The 20,178-nt window shown below is 40.8% G+C and overlaps 1 protein-coding gene across 4 annotated transcripts in view; it reads right to left on the bottom strand.

Moving 5' to 3' along the window:
• Nucleotides 1-94: 94 nt before the first annotated feature.
• The window catches only part of p2rx1 (purinergic receptor P2X, ligand-gated ion channel, 1), a 35,019-nt gene continuing 14,935 nt past the window's right edge, over nt 95-20,178 (bottom strand). Inside the window, exons 3-14 of one of the 4 annotated variants that reach the window (XM_049592883.1) lie at nt 17,447-17,518; nt 17,081-17,138; nt 13,487-13,574; nt 12,289-12,369; nt 10,786-10,927; nt 10,498-10,643; nt 5,099-5,189; nt 4,938-5,003; nt 4,757-4,852; nt 2,034-2,123; nt 1,840-1,884; nt 95-597 (exon numbers count right to left, since the gene is read on the bottom strand). In XM_049592883.1, the coding sequence (XP_049448840.1) occupies nt 592-597; nt 1,840-1,884; nt 2,034-2,123; nt 4,757-4,852; nt 4,938-5,003; nt 5,099-5,189; nt 10,498-10,643; nt 10,786-10,927; nt 12,289-12,369; nt 13,487-13,574; nt 17,081-17,138; nt 17,447-17,518 (981 nt within the window). In that variant the 3' untranslated portion in view covers nt 95-591. Of the gene's footprint in view, nt 598-1,839; nt 1,885-2,033; nt 2,124-4,756; nt 4,853-4,937; nt 5,004-5,098; nt 5,190-10,497; nt 10,644-10,785; nt 10,928-12,288; nt 12,370-13,486; nt 13,575-17,068; nt 17,139-17,446; nt 17,519-20,178 lie in introns of all 4 variants that reach the window. The other 3 variants (XM_049592882.1, XM_049592884.1, XM_049592885.1) reach the window with 3 other exon arrangements.

Raw genomic sequence — 20,178 nt, 5'->3', positions numbered from 1 at the left:
CAGACAATAAAAAAGAAAACCTGAATTATCTGATGTTTTCTGTATTCCCGTTTGACTACTTAGCACTGTGAGTCAAAAAAAAAAAGCAGTCATGTTACTGTACATCTTTTATTGCAGCGTCGATCACAAGGTGCAAACAAGGTGAGTCACTCCGACAGTGGCACATCCACACATGACGTGTATATCTTTATTTGACAAAGACAGTGACAGAGGTAATGGGTGACATGTGAGGGATTTGTGTACACACTTAAGTACCAGAAAGCCTTCTTTCACCTGCACGGATGTGGAGGATGTAGAGGTTACACCCAAAGTGTGGACAAAAGCAAACCAAGCTACACCCAAAAAAGTACACATACAGCTGAGCTACGCTAAAGCTCTACATACAACAGCAGGCGTCACTGTGGGAGGGGAGATGTTGGTTGAAGAGGCTGCTGAAGAAATAGTGGACACATGGAACAATGTCTCCTGTGTCCTTTCCAGTCCGGAGTCCATTTAGTGTGCGTGTGTGTGTGTGTCTGTGTCTGTGTTGTGTTATGTTGCAGGGTCCTTGTTCAGTGCTCCTTCAAAGCACCTTGAAGGTTTGCTCCCAGGTCATTTCTACACAGGAATAGGAGATAAAACATCAGCAAATACTAAAAACAAAGCAAAGGGTTTTCATAGAGAGGCAACGTCCCTCACCTTCCAGTGGACCACTACATGGCCGTATTTCTGGGAAAAAAGTGTGCAGAAGCTAACAGTGAGCAACGAATACTTATTTGATCCCACTTGAATGAACCATGAAACACAGATTAGATGTTTTTCAATTAAAAAGATAATATAGAAAGTTCAGAAAGCTGCAGTTTGTCATTAAACTGTTGAGGTGTAAGATTGTGAAAGTACGTAATGTGCCGTCATTCGTCATTACAACCTCTGACAAGCAGTCAAGCTGTTATCTGCAGCTCAGTCAATCTGACCAATCTTCCACTGTGCCGAGGACTGTGCAGCAAAGCATGCTGGCTTACATACTGCAAAATCTGACCAGATGCAGTGGGACATACTGGTATTTTTGGCATAAAGCATTTGACATACTACTGTATGTGTTGAGACACCTTTTTCTGGGATACTAAATAGTGTGGTAGTATGAGGATTGGAACGCACAGTGTGTGTTTGGTGCTGGGATATTACTGAAGTCAACGTGATGTTATAAGATCGCTGCCATTTTATTTTCAGGGAAAGGTGGTGTGTATTCTGTGATATTCATCCCTTCTGGTTAATTTCACAACATTAAATTACATTTTGAATGAAGAGTATTGAGGCCAACGTGGCGTCCGATTATTTTGAAGCCCGTTCTGGTGATCCACGCAAAGATATTAGAAAAAACTCGCCCTGATTGGCCTTGAATCATGCCTTAGGTTGTCTTATGATATCACTACTTTTGTGCTACCTTGAAAAAGACACAAGTAGCTAATTTTTTTGCTTCCCAGCTAATTAAAAGAAATTGCTGGATGAAACGCATCAGGTAGGACAATGTTACATTTGTGCTGGGGACGTCCCTAAGTTACCTAGCTAGCTAGTTAGCTTGTGTTACTGTCGAATATTGTGCAAGACTGAAGATGTAGTTCAGTGAGCAGTTTCACACAAACCTAAATGGTACTATGACAAACCTACGAAAAACTTTCTTTACTCTGAAAATTATCTTTTAACCTGACAAGCATCACATGTATAACTCATGATACAATTCAAATGGGATCAAAAATGTTTTCTCTCTTGTTGACTACAAGAAAAAAGGCCCCATACAGGACACTGGTAGTGGAGGGACTTCCCCTGTATCCTGTTGTGAAAATAATATAAACCCCTTACTTTAGGTATCTCAGTCTCTGTGCTACATGCCTCTGAATCAGGGTCCTGTAGGATAAAATCCACAGAATAGGAGCCATTTTAGACCTCGCAGGTAATGACAGGATTCTCCTCATCATCACATGATAAAATACATGAAAAAAAAAAAAACAGAAAAAAACAACTATTCTGCTGTCCAGACTGCTACATGCACTCACGTTGGACTGGCCAGTGCCTGGGACTTGTCTTGCATTTGCTTCAAGGGTGTAATAGTCGCCTGTTTCTAAACCAAGCGACTCGCTGTCATGCTGTAAATACAAAATGTTCTGCCTGTTTTAGTTAAAGAGGGAAAGTGTCTGGGGAGGGATGGGAGAAGGTTTCTATCAGATAGATGGCGGCACTGCCCATAAATATTATGGGTATAAACACAGCGTTAAAGGAATACTTGTGTACCATTTGCATATTAAATACAGTGGCAACAGTGGCAAGTTTTTCGCAGGGGGGGCCGGATGGGGCCACTGAAAATCTTGGGGTGGCACACTAAAACCAAAGCCACAACCGATTTTCAGGTGTTCGTTTAAGCTGTTGAGGTATGTAGACTAGTTGAAAACTATGTCAATATGGTAAGTAATGGCATGCTAATATACTTTGGCTTTGTGTTTTACAGTTAATGTCACTAGTTATCTGATGTGCATCGACTGATACCGCTACGCTTAAAGTTTTGAGTTCAGCAATAATCCTGTTTTAATACTATACAGATGATGTGATTAGTTGTTTTTCGAATAGGCTGGTTTTCATTTTCTTAAAATAGCCAAATGTAAAGCTTTAATTTAAAGTATATTGCATATTGATTGTAAGAACACAGCATTTCCGGGGAACAAGCCCTCTCAAGTTTGGAGGAGACTTGTAAGTACCTACAGAACCCATTTTCATTCAGATATCTTGAGGTGAGAGTTCAAGGGACCCCTTTGAAAATGGCAATCCCAGTTGCTCCCTCGCCAAAATTTAGCCCCCTTCCTGAGAAGCCATGCTTATATGATGGGTACCAGTGGATGCCTTACGTTGTCTGGTTTCACAAGATACCAGCTAATCTAAAAATTAGGATGCCACAGCCTCTTAAGCCCATTCAGACCAATGATTGACGATGAGACAAAACTGCTGTAGAATGTTGCAGAGAAAAGTTGGAGCAGTGTCTGGTTGGCCGGTCTGATCTTGACTCAAGACAGCTGATGGTGTTTTGTCAAATTGCTGGCAGCTGGTTTTAGAACATAAGGCACATTGCCTGTTTCTACAGCCAGTCGGCTTGTAGTGAAGTCTGCTGATCAAGTCAAAATGACTGCCGACGACCACAAACCAAGATGTTCACTTGCTGCAGCAGGTGCTCCGTCCCTGTCAAGCCCTCTGTTTCTGTCTTCACGTGGGTGGATTGGAGTTGCTTACTTATATTATTGCGGCGTATCTATACAGTCCATCTGATGCTTGTTTTATGTTTTTCACCATCTCATCACTACTACAAATGCAACTGCGGCCAGTATCTCACTACCACTATCCTCATTCAGATTGTAATAAGCTACAAATTATATTCAGCCACAAAATAAATCTGAAAAGCTGCAAATCAGAACAGAAGCACAGAGAGTTGTTGCATAGAGATGATGCATCGTCTCATCTAGTTGCATTAGTGTGAACCGCATTTCACGCATTGCAAATAGTTGCATGCTTCAACTTGTCTCGTTGCAAACCTTTGGTCTCAAGTGGGCTTTATAGTCCGTAATACCAGTCTCCGATTGTCCTTGCCAGTGGGGGCACCACTGATTTATTACTCACCCTGTGTTAAGGTGAATTCGTAAGGTAAACTTTGCTTTTCTCACATGCCTCCACGGTCAACAGACGAATCAAGCAACAGTGAAAATTTTTGTTGAATTGAAGTCATAAGGGTCCACATTTAACAACAACAAAACTATATCAAAACATCTATTTACAAACAGTATAATGTAAGTCTCCTTTATCCAGTGCAATGCTCAGTGCCTCCCACACAATCAGCCCTTTTGGTCGAGGACCTGAGCCAAAAGTGAAACTTAATCTATGTTCTCATCAAAGCTGGACTCCATTGACAAAAACATTCATTTTACCTTTTTAGTTGCTGGTCTACCTCTGCCTCCATCAGTTAGTTTGTTTGTGTTATTGTGTGACTTTGGATTTTTATAGGGTTAGTTTGGATTCACCAAAGTCACACAACAACACAAACAAACTAACTGATCGAGGCAGAGGTAGACCAGCAACTTGCAACGCAAACAAATTACTGTTTTTGTCAATAGAGTCTGGCTTTGATGAGAATATAGATTAAGGAGGAGGCAGCTCCTGTGTTCAGGGAGGTAACATTTCTGTTTTTGTTTCACTTTTAGTTCAGTTCCCTGACAGAGAGAGCTGTCAGTTTGGGAAGCACTCAACGTATGACTGGATAAATGAGACTTGGATTATAGTGCTCGAGTTGTGTGCGAGTTTGTAATAGTATGTTTGGATATAGTTTTGGTGTTGTTACATGTGGACCCCTGGGGTTTCAATTCATCAAAAATTTCATCCGTTTTTATATTCTTCATTGCCCGTGGAGGCATGCAAGAAAAACAAAGTTTTCTTTTTGAATTCAAGTAACACGGGCTGAGTAACTGATATACAAATAGTCATTTGGGAGGTGAAGTATTCCTTTAATTTTAAGGTCATTGAAATTTACTGCTTCTATGTGTACTGTTGGGACTTCCAGCTATGATGTATGCAGCATTCCTGCACAAGAACTGAAATACAGCCAGAAGATGTCCAGATAAAGAATTGTACTGTTGATGTCTGTTCTGTATCTGTTATTGTTAAAAGCCTCTTTGCTGCCATCTTGTGTTTTAACATCACAGCAGAGTTCACATTGTCACCTCACATGCATCACAGAGCTTACCTGTACATGTGTGTCTGTGTATTTGAATTTCATGTTCTTGTAAAATTCTCTTTTTGGTAGCAAATAGAGCAGCACCAAGTCACACACAACAGTTGCCTGGAAGATCAGAGATAAATTAGTGTTTGAAGAAAATAATCCACAGATAATAAATATTTATGAAGGTTGTCAGGGTGCAGCATACCACTCCAAAGATGCCCACTCCAGAACCAATAGCTGTCAGTGTCGGGATAATATCAAACTTTCTTGCCTGCAAAGGACGGAGCACCGGTGATTGAAAATCCCTTAGAATATTTCTCAAATAAAAAATTCATATTAATGAAAATAAAGAAATATATAACTCACCAGTGACTGCACAATGATATCGAACCTGATCCCAAACACTTTGAGAAGTGTTCTTTTCTGAACGTTGTCCTCCAAATAATGCTTTGCATACCTACAAACAACCACGGGAGTTATAACGTTAGGTTACATACCGTAGAATGTATTTGCCAAAGTGTGTGAATGTAAATATTTACAATGAATAAAATTTTATTTTCGTGTCTGGCTGCCTTAGGCTGCCTCCAGAGGAGTAGTCCAGAATAGGACAGACACATGCTTGATACAATTGGCTATATGTAGCATAACCCATATTTCTTAAAGTCTTAGTTTTCCTGATGATACCTCCTAAAGCTCTACTGGCAGAGTCTGCTAACCCTGATGTCCCATGTAAAAATGACATGTGTTCATCCAGAAAAAGGCCCAAATATTTGTACTTATCGGTATATTCGAGTTTATTATCACCAAAACAGAACTGAAATTCACTTCTTTTCCAACCAGCTTTTCTAAACTCCATAATCTCTGTCTTTTTTGGATTGATAGAAAGGCGCCATCTTTTGCACCATTTTTCGGCACAAGTTAACATTTTTTTGCAAATATATTTCATTTTCTGCCATCAATATTAAATCATCTGCATAAAGCAGGGTGCTCAGTTTCACTTCCCCACATGTTATCCCCAACTCCAGCTGTTTTATTTCTTTCGCTAAATCATTAATAAAGATGGCAAATAGAGTTGGGGATAAAGAGTCCCCCTGCTTCACCCCTAGGGGTGTAGGGAACCACTCTGTGTAATATTCATTTAACTTAACACAGGCCACCGGTGCCTTATAAATAGACCGAACGGCAGAGTAAAATTTTCCGTTAATTCCTGTTTTAAGGAGCCTGAATGCCAGCAGATCTCTATTAACCAGATCAAAAGCCTTTTTAAAGTCAATAAAACATGAAAAAGTTGATCTATTTTCCCGAATTCTATTTCTTATTACAGTACACACTGTGTGTATATGATCTATACAGGCTCTTGCCCTGCGAAAACCGTTTTGCTCGTCTTCTAACAGATTGTTATGTTCCAAGAATGCCATCAGCCTACAATTTAAGAGTGAGGAATACATTTTATAAACTGTGCTAAGTAAACTGATACCCCTGTAGTTTAATGGCATCCTTGGGTCATCTTTTATAGATGACATTTACATTTCCCAAATACTCCACATCATCCATTTAAAATAATATTGCTTATAGAGCATGAACAACAGCACATGATAAAGTACTGCAAAACACAGGGACTTTAAAACCTTCCCAATTTGACATATTGTTGCTAATAAAAATGGTAGTAATAATGGCATGGAAGATTTCCCAAGCAGCTATAGTCAACATCCCTGAAGTCAGTTAGCACAAGTAATATCTGTCAGTCATTTGAATACACTACTTTGAGCTCTGGCAAATTACATGGGGCATGTGTTATTGTTTTCTTACATTTTAGTAACGAAAACTTCAGTTTTAGTAACAAAAACTTCAAAAATACTGGGCTGATCAATCCATAATGAAAGTAATCGTTAATTGCATTCCTATGTCCTACAAATGCCCATGTGTGAGAACAAAGAGCAGACTATCCTCAATATGCTGTACATCAAACAATAAAAGTTTAAGACAAATCTCAGAGTGCCACGTTGAGCCGTTTTACTGAGGGCAAGTAAACATCATAAACTTCAGGCAGCCTGCATTCAGTGCAAACTCAACAGACCTGAAGCAGTAACCTGAATTTTGCCTTCATTTTCATTATTATTCCAGGCTTGTACCTGTTATTGTTTCTGTCCGATGAGTCGGTCTCAGTCTCAATTAATCTATTAAAGATACTATGTGTAACAATATACAAGTATCAAAGACGTGTTTCACTGCTGGAAAGATGGTGTTTTTATAAAACAAGGCCATGTATGCAGTAGAGAGATGGAAATACTTTTAAGATTGGCGCTGCATGACCTGTGAAAAGAAGTAGCATAAGAGGTAGAAATCCTACAACTACCAAGATGCACTGCACCAGATCAATAAATGCTCCTGCTGGTGGGTGACATAATACGAACTCATCCGTTTCACACAATTGCGGCTGGCTGGTACCTAACAATCTTGGATTACAGTTAAACAGTTATCTAAAATATGTTTTTAGCCTCTATCCAGGAAACAATATAGTGTTGAACTCTCACTATTACAGCTAAACAGGGTACTAAAATATGTTTCTGAATAAATTTTAGGCAAGAAATAGGAACAACAGTCACAGAATTTTGTTTGTATTTGATCAGCGCTGGGCGGCACGGTGGTGTGGTGGTTAGCACTGTCACCTCACAGCAAGAGGGTTGCCGGTTCGATCTCGGGCGTGGGAGCCCTTCTGTGCGGAGTTTGCATGTTCTCCCTGTGTCAGCGTGGGTTCTCTCCGGTCACTCCAGCTTCCTCCCACAGTCCAAAGACATGCAGACTGGGGACTAGGTTAATTGATAACTCTAAATTGTCCGTAGGTGTGAATGTGAGTGTGAATGGTTGTTTGTCTCTGTGTCAGCCCTGCGATAGTCTGGCGACCTGTCCAGGGTGTACCCTGCCTCTCGCCCGATGTCAGCTGGGATAGGCTCCAGCCCCCCTGCGACCCTCAAGAGGATGAAGCGGTTAGAAGATGAATGAATGAATGAATGAATGATCAGCGCTGCCTAGTTTTTCTGTTTGATTGGATTTTGTCATGTTACATCATGTTCAGTTTGCTTTACATAATATTGCTGATCCACTTCTATACTCTTTGTCTGTGGTGGCGGTCATATGAAAATGTGGAAATACAATCTGTATTTCGAGTTCATTTGATGGTTTTGAGCTGAAATATGAGCAGGGTGATCTGGGTGCTGTTAAGGTGGATAGAAGTTTACCTACTCACAGTGTTATTATATGAATCTGGTTTAAAATCAGCAAATATCCCTTTAATTGTGATAATATGCACCTCTCTTCTCTTCTCTTGCCACTCTTCAAAACCTGGATCAACATTAGCCGGGCGTTTGGGTTCATGGAGAGACCTTTATTTGGTTTTGGGGATCAAAAACAACCCTGAGCCGGCTTTCCTCCTATTGGACGGTAAGCTAAATAAATAATAAATATCTTAAAGCCTATCTCTCCTGGCTGTTGATGTCTTGGATCTGGATCGTCGTCCTCAGCAGATCCAGCCTCTCCTGTCTCTCTCTTTCTCTGTGTGTTTACTAATTTCTCCTGTCTCTGTGAATGATGTGCTTAAGTTTTGCCTCTTGTGTCTATACATATACTCTTTCCTGGCGGAGGGGAGGAGGTCGTGTGCCTATGTGGATCAATTCTTCTGATAGACTGCATACATAACATCTATCAGAGGTGGCACCGAGTCGACGCTCTGCAAGTTACAAGTACGTCTCCAGTCTTAACACTCAAGTCCCAAGTCCTAAACTTTGAGTTTTGAGTCCTAAACAGGTCATAGTGCGCTTTTTACCAAATGTAATACCACTTTAACAACAGAGTAATAATATATGACATTTACAAAAATCTGGAATGCTTTTTAAAATGTGTATGTGTTTCTGTTGGAAGCTGTTACATCTCCATCTGTAATTTTCACCATGCGTGTCTTGCCTACTGCACTATGTGGTGTTACCCACCACATAGTTTTTGTACGTGAATGAAATTATCTTTGATGTCTTTTTTTTCTAACTGGTGCACAGTATTGTGAAGTTAATTCTTGATGGTTATCTCCTGCAACTTGATTGGATACTGTCAGATTGGTTCAAATAAAGTGGATCATCTGGGGAGTTACGTGTTGACTTGCTGGATTGAATACCGTTTATGTTAGTAGAATTAATTTTTTGTTGGTTTTTTTTTTTGGTGAGTTTTGCCTTTTCGTGATAGGACAGCTCAGACAGCTAAGAATTGCAGTGGGAGATAGAGGGAGGATGACATGCAGCAAAAGGCCGCAGGCTGGAATCAAATCCAGGCTGCAGCAGAGGACTCAGCCTACAGGGGACGTACACTCTACGAGGTGAGCTAGAGGTTGCCCCAGTAAAGGGTCTTTTGCTCCCATTTTGAATATTACTATACATATTATTATTACTCAATTAAATGGGTTTTATTAATGGTTATCAGCATGCTACATATACGTTAGCAGAACACTGCTATACCTACTCATATGTTCAGAATGCTGTCATCAGCTGATTAAATGCCTGTTGGCATCAGAAGCTGTCACTTTCACTTTCATCAGGGTTAAGCATGCAGACTGTGTGGTAAGGTTTGGAAAAAAATACCATAGTTTGGCTTATAATGAGTATTTGTCATATGTTATGTGGTGGGGTGCTTTGCCAATTTTCAACCAGGTCTGTGTCACTGCAGTGTGGGGAGTGTGTACAGATGAACAGTGTTTGGCTCTGCCCTGTGTCGGCAGTGCCGGGAACTCCCTGCTCGTGCAGTGTACAAAGATCTGCCAGATTACGTGAAACTTGCCATTTTCGCCTCCATCCTACACAGACTTTCTCGCGCTTAATACTAACGTTGTGTCAGCTGACTTCCTCCATCGCCACATAATGATTAACACGGCCAATAAATGTGCTTCTAATGGTATTTCAGAACATACTTGCTGAAGCAGAACCCTCATGAAATTGTACTTTTTAATGCTGATCGAGTGATAACCTTTGGGAGCTTTTTCTTGTCTGAATCGAGGGTCTGAGGATAGAGGGTGATGTACGATTGTAAAGTTACTCGAGGCAAATTTGTGATCAGTGATACTGTGCTATATAAATAAAAGTGACATGACTCAAGTTCAGTCACTGGATATGTTGATTATGTCAGTATGAAAACAGACATTTCTATCACCAGTTTTTTGTTGATATTCGTCAGACACACTGAGGACGAAAGAGTATTGTAAAAGTATTGAGCCCCACCAGAGCTGTTTTCCCTCACAAGAAACAAGAAATTTAATAACTAAACCTCTTTAAGAAAAACAGTTTGCCATTTTGGGATTTACACTTAATTCAGAGCTGAATGAAGAGGTCGATATCACTCTCATGTCTGTGTGTTCATTATGAACCCACAGCCAGGAGACGTTAGCTTAGCTTAGCATGAAAACTGGAAACAGTCCAAAGGCCACTTACCAGCACAGCTAAAGCTCACCAATTAACACATTATGTAAAGTTTGTTCAAACTGTGTAAAACTTAACACTTTATGGTTTTATAGGGTGTTCTACACACTCCATAAAACCAGACCAGCTGCTCAGTCTTTATATCAATCTAAGCAAACCAGCTGCTGGTTCCAGCTTCATCCATAATGCACAAACAGGAGAGTGGTATCTGTCTTCTCACATAACTATCAGTGAGGAAGCAAAAAAGTGTATTTCTCAAAATAACCATATTATATAAGAAGTATTTCTCAGTAAAACATGTTTATTCACCTGAAATTGTAGCCCACTGAAGCTCTGGCTTTGTCCGTCTCTGCAGGGTTTCCGTACAGACCGTGAAAGAAATACTTTGGTTTACAGTGCTTTACATCCACGTCAAAGTTACATGTCCAGTCAACCACAATACCAATGGCCCCTCCCTGTCAGGACACAAGCACATGATGCATGATATAAGGCTCTATTATTATACCAGAAAGAAAAGAGACAAAGGGTAATGTGTGTGCAGCTGAGACTAGATGTAATGGAAACCTGGAAGTCAGTGTTAAGTAAAGATCAACCTACCACTCGGGCAATTGTTTCAAAGTTGAATCCAGACAGTTTAACTATGTCTCCCAGTCTGAATATGGGACACAGTGGAGCCTTGTCTGGATCATGGAGGCATTTGCTGATGTATTTAGCATCAATACCCTCAACCAGGTTACTCCTGCAAGGACAATTAAAGCAAACACAGTTATTAAAAAAAAGCTATTTTAGTGTCCAGGAAAACGCAATAACATCGAATTACATTTGTTTGTTTGAGTACAGCTGATACAGGCCTTTATCCTTCAGCATCATCTACAGCCTGACTGAGGGGGATTTAAAAAGTTATTTTAGTAATTAAACATTTAAGACATTTATTGTCTTTAATTGTTTAAAGACAAAGTAGGCCTCTTCCTAACACATGTGCTGGCTTGGCTTGACTCAGTTTGACTCTGCATGTTAGCCCAACGCAGCAGGGATTTCCATCTCTATCACAACTCAGCAACCCGCTTGAACATATGTCTATAACTGATGACGCGAACACTTTCTCACTGAACCCGGTCTCACTCAACAATGAACAACGAAAATAGGTGTCCTTTAACTCCAGAGATGGTCCATCTCAAACGCAACCCTGCACAAAGCAGCGCGTATAAACTGGTGGTGTTAAATTGAAATCAACGTAGCATGGTTTGAGTCGCACAGCCAAAAGTGCCAATGGAAAATTTCTAAAAGTATGACATGTTGTGTGTCTGCTTTTACCAACAGCAAGAGTTTAAAGTTACAATCTTGAAGATTTCTGCTGTTTGGTGCCACCTATAGTGCTAAGCGGTAATTGCAGTTTGTTTGTTGACAGGCTTCAACCAGGCTGGTGGATTTGTTTATAATCGACCATTTTATGTGCCCTGCAGCTGGTGAGATGAAGTGGTTACCACAGCATAGACGGTGTGTGTGTGTGTGTGTGTGTGAGTGGATTATTAATGATTATGCACCACTTGTGATTTTTCCCAGGAATGTCACCACAGACACCCAGGTAGTAATACTACAAATGCACCGACTTTCATCATTGGGTCAAATTCTCAATCACCATTGTATTTCATTATTCGACGATAGATGATTACTTAACAGATATACGTATATTTCAGTGAACCTCTTGGAGATTTTTACCTTAAACCCCTCATATAGCAAAACTTTTATAGTTTAAGGGGGACTTTAGCAATTCAGTGTCACACTTTCATATTTTATATGAGGACTTGTGAGAGATGGTTTAAAAAAATAAAAATCTAAATTAGTGCAGTAGAAGCTAAAATATCCTGACTTTTAGTTCCAAGTATGAGTCAAGCTGCCCAAACACTGGATCCTACAATGCCTGGAATGCAATTCAGTAACATCTTTCATTAGATCTTATCAGCCTGGTCAATGCCCGTAAAAAAGGTTTTTGAATTAATGATCATTATTCAGCTTACAATAAAGCTGTCCTATCCTTCTTCATTTGGAAATATTTGTCTGCTCAGCTAATTTACATTTGATGTGAATGTGGTGCATCACCTTGAGACGCCAAATAAAGGGAAAGTTACAGAATTTTTGATGAAAAGTGTGTAGTTCTCCGCAGACATCAACATAGGAGGACTAGATGGGAATAAGCAGAAGAGAGAATAGTGTCAAAGCCCGTATGTTGAGATGCACAAATCGTCTCAAGTGATGTTTCTTATGCACAGACAAGTATGTAATCCAGTTAATAGCACAGTATCAGCACAAATTCAATCGCTGCATACATTGCAAAAAAAACCAAAACAATCCCGAGAAATGTTGGCATTGTATGTCTCTGTAAGAAACAACCACTTTTCGTGCCAATATACTGGCTCTCCACAAACCAGTTTTCTTACCACTATCCCTGCAGCAGACACAGCAGAACAACTTTGCAAGAAACAACTTGGAAGAAGTTGTAGCAACTAGAAGCAACTTGGTAAAAGAGAAAACATTTTTGTGTCACTATCCCAGCAGGAAAAGCAGTCATCTCTCTGCAGTCTGTGCGCTTTTTCATGCCACTATCCTGTCAGGGAAAAGCAGCGGTATTTCTGCAAAAGCAATTGTTTCCTGGCACTATCCCGGCAGGAAAAGCAGCAGTGTCTCAGTAAAAAATAATCTGGTTTTTGTGGTACAATCCTGGCAGGACAAGCAGCGATGTGTCAGTGAACACAACCTCTTTTCATGCCATTATACTGGCAGGAAACACAGTAATGTCTTATTAAAAACAACCATTTTTTGTGCCACTATCCCAGCAGGAAACACATTAATATCTCTGCAAAAAAACAACAATTTTTTTCCATTACCCCGGCAAGAAACGCAGTGATGTCTAGGAAACAACAACTGCTTTTTGTGGCACTCTCCCTGCAGGAAAAGCAGCAATACCTCCATAACAAAGAACTGCTTTTCTTGACTTAAAAGCCACTGGAAACACAGCAGTGACTCACTAAATCACCAATAACTGGTTTTTGTTTATTGGTTCAAACAGTGATCTACAGCTTGATAAGCATCTTGCCTGGGTGACACGCCATCCACTCTCCCCTTGATCTCAAGATGACAAAGTCAGCTCATAGAAATGTTGATATGATCTATATGATGTGCAAACGTAACATTCCTGTGGTTTGCAGAAACGTACAATGCCAACATTTTCTTCTGATGAGTGAGCTGGTTGTGAGTTAGTATCAGTTTGCAGTGTGAATAATTCAGTGTTTCCACATACTCTGGTATGTTGTGATCATCCTCAACAGGGCACCAAGCCAACACCTCGCAGGTCTTTGTGTCTTTCACACAGACTCCCGTCATTTGCCCTTGAAACAGAGACGTACTAGAGTTTATCATTAGACACAAAACTTAGAACTGGAATGAGTGTTTTGAGCAGCAAGGAAAAAGAAAGACTCCAACATTAAAGCAAACATCCTCTGCCTCCACTTTTATCTTATCTTGAATTAGCAACAGCAGCAAGCGAGATATAAGAGAAGCAAAGCATGTGCTGAAGTAACTGTTTCCTTTATCTCGCCCTGATCCGAGCATAGAATTTCTCTCCATGTGATTAGCTTTGTCAGTATCAGTATCTGATATCATCGTGCACTGGTTGAGTTCACAGACAATTCTCCAGCAGGCGTTTGGTCACTCAGTAGCACCAGTCTGTTTAGCTGCAGGGACGCCCCCCGTGTTTACTACAATCATAGAGACAGCACGCCGCCTCTAAAGAGATCCTGGCACCTCAAGGTGAATTTGACTGGTCTGAAACAGACAGATCTAAAGCTGTGGCCAACGCTGGTTTTATTGAAGTGGATGTGGGGCACGGAGGGCTTGAAAGGATCAGAATTTAACCCCTGCACAGATGGAGGACAATAAATTTATGTAACTGCTCTTTAAACTCGCCCACGATACTGCACATGTTTGTACCTATTAAAGAAGCTCCTGTCTGAAGGTTATTTGTTTTTAATGTCTTTGTGTGCTTATGATTGCGTCGGCTCGTATGCACAGGAGTCATTGTGGTGTTATACATACATGCGTGTCTACTTGCTTAAGGGAGGGTTTGACTTGGATGCTTCAGTAATCCAAACACACACACTCTGTGTTTGGGTTGCTAAGGCTGAGGTTGTTGACTTGAATTTGTTATTAGAAAAGAGCAATACATGAGATCTGTCTAAATGTTTACCTTAGCAACGACAATGATGAGTCAGATGTATTTAAGTTTATACTGTATGACCACATCTTATAGTGCTTCTCAAGAGCCACAACCCATTCTGCAAATACACTGCTCCACCTGACGTGATCGTCTGCCTCCCTCGGTGCATCTTGGCCCTACACTGGCTTTAAAGGGACAGTTCACCCCAAAATCAAAACAACACATTTTTCCTCTTACCTGTAGCTTTATTTATTCATCTAGATTGTTTTGGTGTGAGTTGCAGAGTGTTGGAGATGTCTGCTTTCTCTCCAGTATAATAGGAACTACATGGCACTGGGCTTGTGGTGCTCAAAGTGCCAAAAAATACATCTTAAAAATGAAACAGCAATGTCTCTTTCCAGAAATCATGATCAGTTACTCAAGATAATCCACAGACCTTGTTGTGAGCAGTTTCATGTAGGAACTATTTTCTTTCTACTGAGCTACATCTGCTGACCGTATTACCATGCAGAAGGAAGCATGCATCTACTGCTAGGTCACCTAGCACAGGTTTCCAAGAATGCCACTGAGCCTAGCTTCCAATTTTTCCCAGTGGCCACTTGAGGTATTGCAGCAAAAAAATCCAGAGCAGCCCAAAAAGCATTTCTCTATACACCTGTATTGTAAAAGAGAAAAACTGTCAAACTGTTGACAGGACACCTGAAACTGCAAATAAAGGCAATTATGACTCTTTCTATTATTTTCGATCCATGGTGGCTTTATATTTGTTATTTGTTACATCTTATGCTGTCACAAGCATGAGCCTCTCGTCCTTGAGTAGACGCATGCTTCCTTTTGCACGGTGATACGGCCGGCGGGTGTAGTTCTGTAGGAAGGAAATAGTTCCTACATGAAACTGCTCACAACAAGGTCTGTGAATTATCTTGAGTGACCGGGTCATGATTTCTGGAAAGAGACATTGCTGTTTTTTTCTCTTTTTTGGCGCATTGAGCACTGTAAGCCAAGTGCCATTTGTTTCCATTATCAGTCCCTTCAGGATTTTGCAGGCTTTTTTGGGGAGGACTGTTGCAACTTAAAATGCCTGAGAACACAGCAGCTTTTCAAAAAAAAAATGCAATGCATGTTTTAACATTGTTAGGCATTTCTTTGCAAAAATATTGTAGCAGCAAATGAAAAACTGAAAAAAATTGTTGCAACATTTTTCTTGTATCATTTATTAACAATAAAAGGCAACTGATCCAGTGAGAATAAAACTGCCCTGTTCTGAGTTTGTAATTTATACACTAAACTAAAGTTACCACTAACCTGCATATTTAGTCCAACCCTGTGTCTCAAAACGCCTACTTCTGTACTTACACTTAATATTTTGAGTGCATAAGTGGGTTCACACTGAGAAGTATGGAAAAATGCAGTGCACTATGAGTACCCAGATGGTGCACTCCAAACAGTCAAGAAATTGACTGTGGAACTATGGACACTTCTTGCCCTCAATGGTCGCCATCTTGGCTACGTAGCGGAAGGGGAGGGACCACTTTTCAAACTGGAAATGGCGGCCAAGGACTGTGTGACCGTGAACGTCGCTGCATTGTACAAATACGTGTTTTTGCACTAAGCACCACTATACTGCTGTCAGGTATAAGCCAGTGCTATGTTGGGTTAATTTAGCAGTCTGTAATGGTTTGGTACCGCGAACAATAACGCAATAATGCTAATGCTAGTTTGCTAACTAGCTAATTTGCAGTCGTCTTTTCCAGTGAGTGCACAACAGCTGTGTTTGGTTTGAGACAACACTACCCAGTAAAAATTCACGCACTATGCCAATAAGTACATAGTGCACATAGCATACTAAATGGAAGTGTACTGACGGCAGTATGTGATTTGAGACACAGCGTAAGTCACCTTGATCCTTTCAGCACGTGCAATAGATGAGGATGCAACAACCTGTGTCTTTGTCTGTTGTCTACATGCATCAGTCATTCTCTGGCTGTGTTTTGGAAAGTATTTGTCAATCTATGTCGTTTGTGTTGCACCGCAACGTTGCACAGAGTTCAAACAGTTACCCCCTGATTTTGTGCGACACATCAAGGATTGCCTTGCACAGTGTTTAGCAGTCATTTTTGTTGGTGATTGTGAGATGTGTTGAACATGTCTGCATCTTCACAACCTGCAACAAGGAGGTGAGTTTGGTGATGTTGTGCAGGAGACTGCTATGATTGGTGAAACTCACATAAAGCTACGATTATTGGTGAAATTTACAGAAAATTTTGGGTGATTAGGGAAAATTGCAAGGTCACACAAGTTTCACAGGCATTGGTTGAATTTGCATTAACTGTTGCGATCATGACATCAAAACATCCTGTAGGGGATCCATGGAATTGGAGAGAAGGCAGACATCTCTACAGCTGATCATCTCCAACACTCGTCAACTCACACTAAAACAATCAAGACTGATAAACAACACTATAGGTAAGAGGGAAAATTATGTATTTTAGGGTGAGCTGTCCCTTTAAGTAGTTAAAGTTAAGGAAGTTTATGAAGGTCTGGTGAAACAAGACAGGATAATAGAAAGTCAAAGATCTGGAATGATCCGAGTTTGGCCGCAGATGGACAGACGGTTACTCAGTGAGGACTGCTCAGGTCACACACTGTCAGGCCGTCAGGATTTACCATGTCCCGTACGTTTGAAACTCCCTCCTTCACAGTCAGCGTTTGAGCTGCAGTTGTGCTTGCCGTGGAGCTGTTGTAAACAAGAGACCGGGGTCAGTGTGTGGACACAACTGCGGAATGTGGATGTGAACAACATGAAAACAACATGAGAACAAAGTTGTGCATGTTTTGCAGCATACAGAAATAGTTAATGTCATCTTGAGGCCAATACGTTCAGAAAGATTTTTTCTTATTTGACGGCTCGGCAATTACCCAATTACATAAACAGTCTTGGAATGAGACACAATTTGTGTTTCGTTTGACTATTTATGGAAGTGTAACAGTCAGAGGGAGAGGAGAGACAAAGAAGAAAGTAGGGGAGGAAGCATTTCCACGTACCTCTGGACACTTTCCCATCTTCTGACCTTCGGTGATGATGTAGTTTGTCATCACCACAAAAGATGAGTCTCCCTGAAAGAAGTAAAATGTTGCATTCATTTTAAATCTCATTTATTTATGCCACAAAATGACATAATAAAGGATGCAGCAGTTATTATGCAACACGCTAGAGTTTATTGTAGGCAGTTTGACAAACATTAATCAGCTGTGTCCCACTGGTGACCCTGCTGAGATCATAAACACCATCAAACCAAATCTCTACACTTGTTCAGACCATGGTCAGTATTTAGTTTTAAGGAATAGTTACACGATGGCCATCCTGTATTTGTACAGTAAGTATTAAGGAGATTGAAAACAGGCAGAAACAGCTACCCTGGCTCTTCTCAAAGGTAACAAAATCCACCCAACGGCACCTCTAACAGCTCACTAACGTGTTATATCTTCTCCGTACAACTACACTTTGTGATTTTGTGTGGTGTTATGTGACCTGTAAAAGAGAGCTGTCTAGCTCTTACCCCTGATTCTAGTCTTTATGCTAAGCTAAGTTATCCAGTTGCTGCCTCCACCTTCATACATATGCACAGACATGAGACAAAGTGTAAAGTGCTGGACGATTTCTCGGCCATAAGCAAGGACTCCCTGTGTGAAATAAGTTATTATGTGTTAATTAGTGAACTTTAAAGTGTTTTCAGACAGAAGGCAAAGAGAACTGTTGCCTCATGTTTGCATTTATTTAATTCCTGGACTATTGTGCACTCTGCTTTGATTCACCCCAAACAGTCAATGTAAAGACGTTAGCTGTAAGCTAGAAACCAGTCTGCCAGTCTGAAAAGCGAAGCCAATGCTGGAGTGCCATAAACCTGCATGCTTTCCAGCCCCAGCAGCAGGCGACTCCACTAGTTGCAAAAAGAAGTCTGATTGCATAGAAGTCTATGAGAAAAAGACCCTACTTTCTACTTGATTACCTCAGTAAATATTTTCCTCATATGTTTATAGTCTACGTTGCCAGTTAGGCTTTGTCAGTACAGAATGCAGTTCATTTTGTAAATTACGGTCCCATTTAGAGTAAAATAAACCATAAAGCGGGGTATGTATAGTGACCTGTCAGGATAGCGGCATAGCAATGCGTATTGATGACACTGCGTACATTTAGATAGCAATGAACTTGTTGTCCGTTTGTTGGAAGCTAACTTAATTAGCAGTGACTCCACACAGTAGTGATGGGCAAAGCAGTTCTTTAGATGTTACTGAATCACTAAAATCAGTTCATTAAAAAGATTTGTTCACCGAATCGTTCAGTGCTTGGTGGGATGAGCCATGACTGTGTATTGCGTTGTCTGACTCACTGAACTGATAGGTAGCTAAGCTGCTGTTGCGTCTGCCCTGCACTGGTGAGTCTCATTACTGGCCAGCCTAACGTTTTAAGTTTATTTATCTGGAGATTAAGTCTGTTTAAACAATGGGGAGGTGTGTGATTGTGTTCATGTGGCTTGACTCCTGGCTATGTTAGCTGTTAGCTTGGAGAAAACGGTCCCTATGAAAGTGTATCGCTTGAAGAAATGATTTGAATCACTCAGGGATCAGGGTTACGTTGTTCACCAAGTGATTCATTCACCAAGTGATTCATCACGTGGTAGCCAGTCCCTCTCGGCACCCTGGCTGCCTTGCAACTCACGAGTGATTCATCGTTCGCACGGACCGAATTGGTGGTTCCACTCTTAGCCTGCAAGCTCGCTGCTGAGCTCAACTGAACCGAGAAATTAACAGATCAGTCCCGGAAGTGATTCAGTTCAGTACGTTCACTCAACAGATTCATTCTTTTGAACGATTCGGTGGCGAATGACACAACACTACCACACAGCATAGCCAGGAGCCAGGTGAACTCCACAAGGACACAGGTATTTTTGTAAACAAAAAGGTTTTGGACTTTCGTCCACACACAAACTGTGTTTTAGGTCACTGACAATGTTGTTCAGAAACCCTGTTTTCATGTAGACAGGAACTGATTATTTTGGCCTGTAATGTCAGAGTGTGAGCCGTTATCTCCTTTGTGAGGTTTCTGAGCTGTGCCAGAGATGGACCTTCTCTAGAGCAAGGCCAAATGGCTCCCACCTGCCTCCAAGCAGGAAGCAGTGACATCTTGCCGACAGCAGCCAGCCCCCAACAACCCCCCTTCTCCCTCTGAATCAAACATGTTGGTTGTGAGACTCTGCTAACCTCTGTCTGTGCAGGAGACCAGACAGAAAGGCGTTTTTAAAGTCTTTGTGTGTTCAGCTCTCAGTACTGTTGAATCTCTGTGGTTTGGAATTTAGTTGCATCCTGCTTTTTACTTCTGCTTTATTTAACTGTTTCATGTTTGCTTTCAGCTGTATGAGGCGTGTTAAGTTACTGCTGATGAAAACTCAATATTTCCTTATTTTGCTGCTTCACAATAAAAGCTTTAACATAACAAAATAAGAGGGACTTTAGTTGTGAAGAATCTATAAGAAATGAAATGAGATTATCACTGAATTAGCTGAACTTTGTTTTGTTAGCAACCTTTGTTCAATAAAAAGAAGTCTAGTGATATCGCAAGGGAGAAAGTAAAAGCACAAACAGCCACAGTGACAGGTAAACTTCTTTTACCTGTCACTGTGTGATGGAAAAACACTTGCAGCAATATTTATGGGGTACTTTAGCCGTGCATCAGCTCGCTGCTTTTAAATGTCATCACTCAAGGCAAGTTGTCACCG

The sequence above is a fragment of the Epinephelus fuscoguttatus genome, linkage group LG12 (genome assembly GCF_011397635.1).
Source record: "Epinephelus fuscoguttatus linkage group LG12, E.fuscoguttatus.final_Chr_v1".
NCBI lineage: Eukaryota > Metazoa > Chordata > Actinopteri > Perciformes > Serranidae > Epinephelus > Epinephelus fuscoguttatus.
Note: the sequence above shows the minus strand (reverse complement) of the source record. Positions and strands in the feature narration are given on the sequence as shown.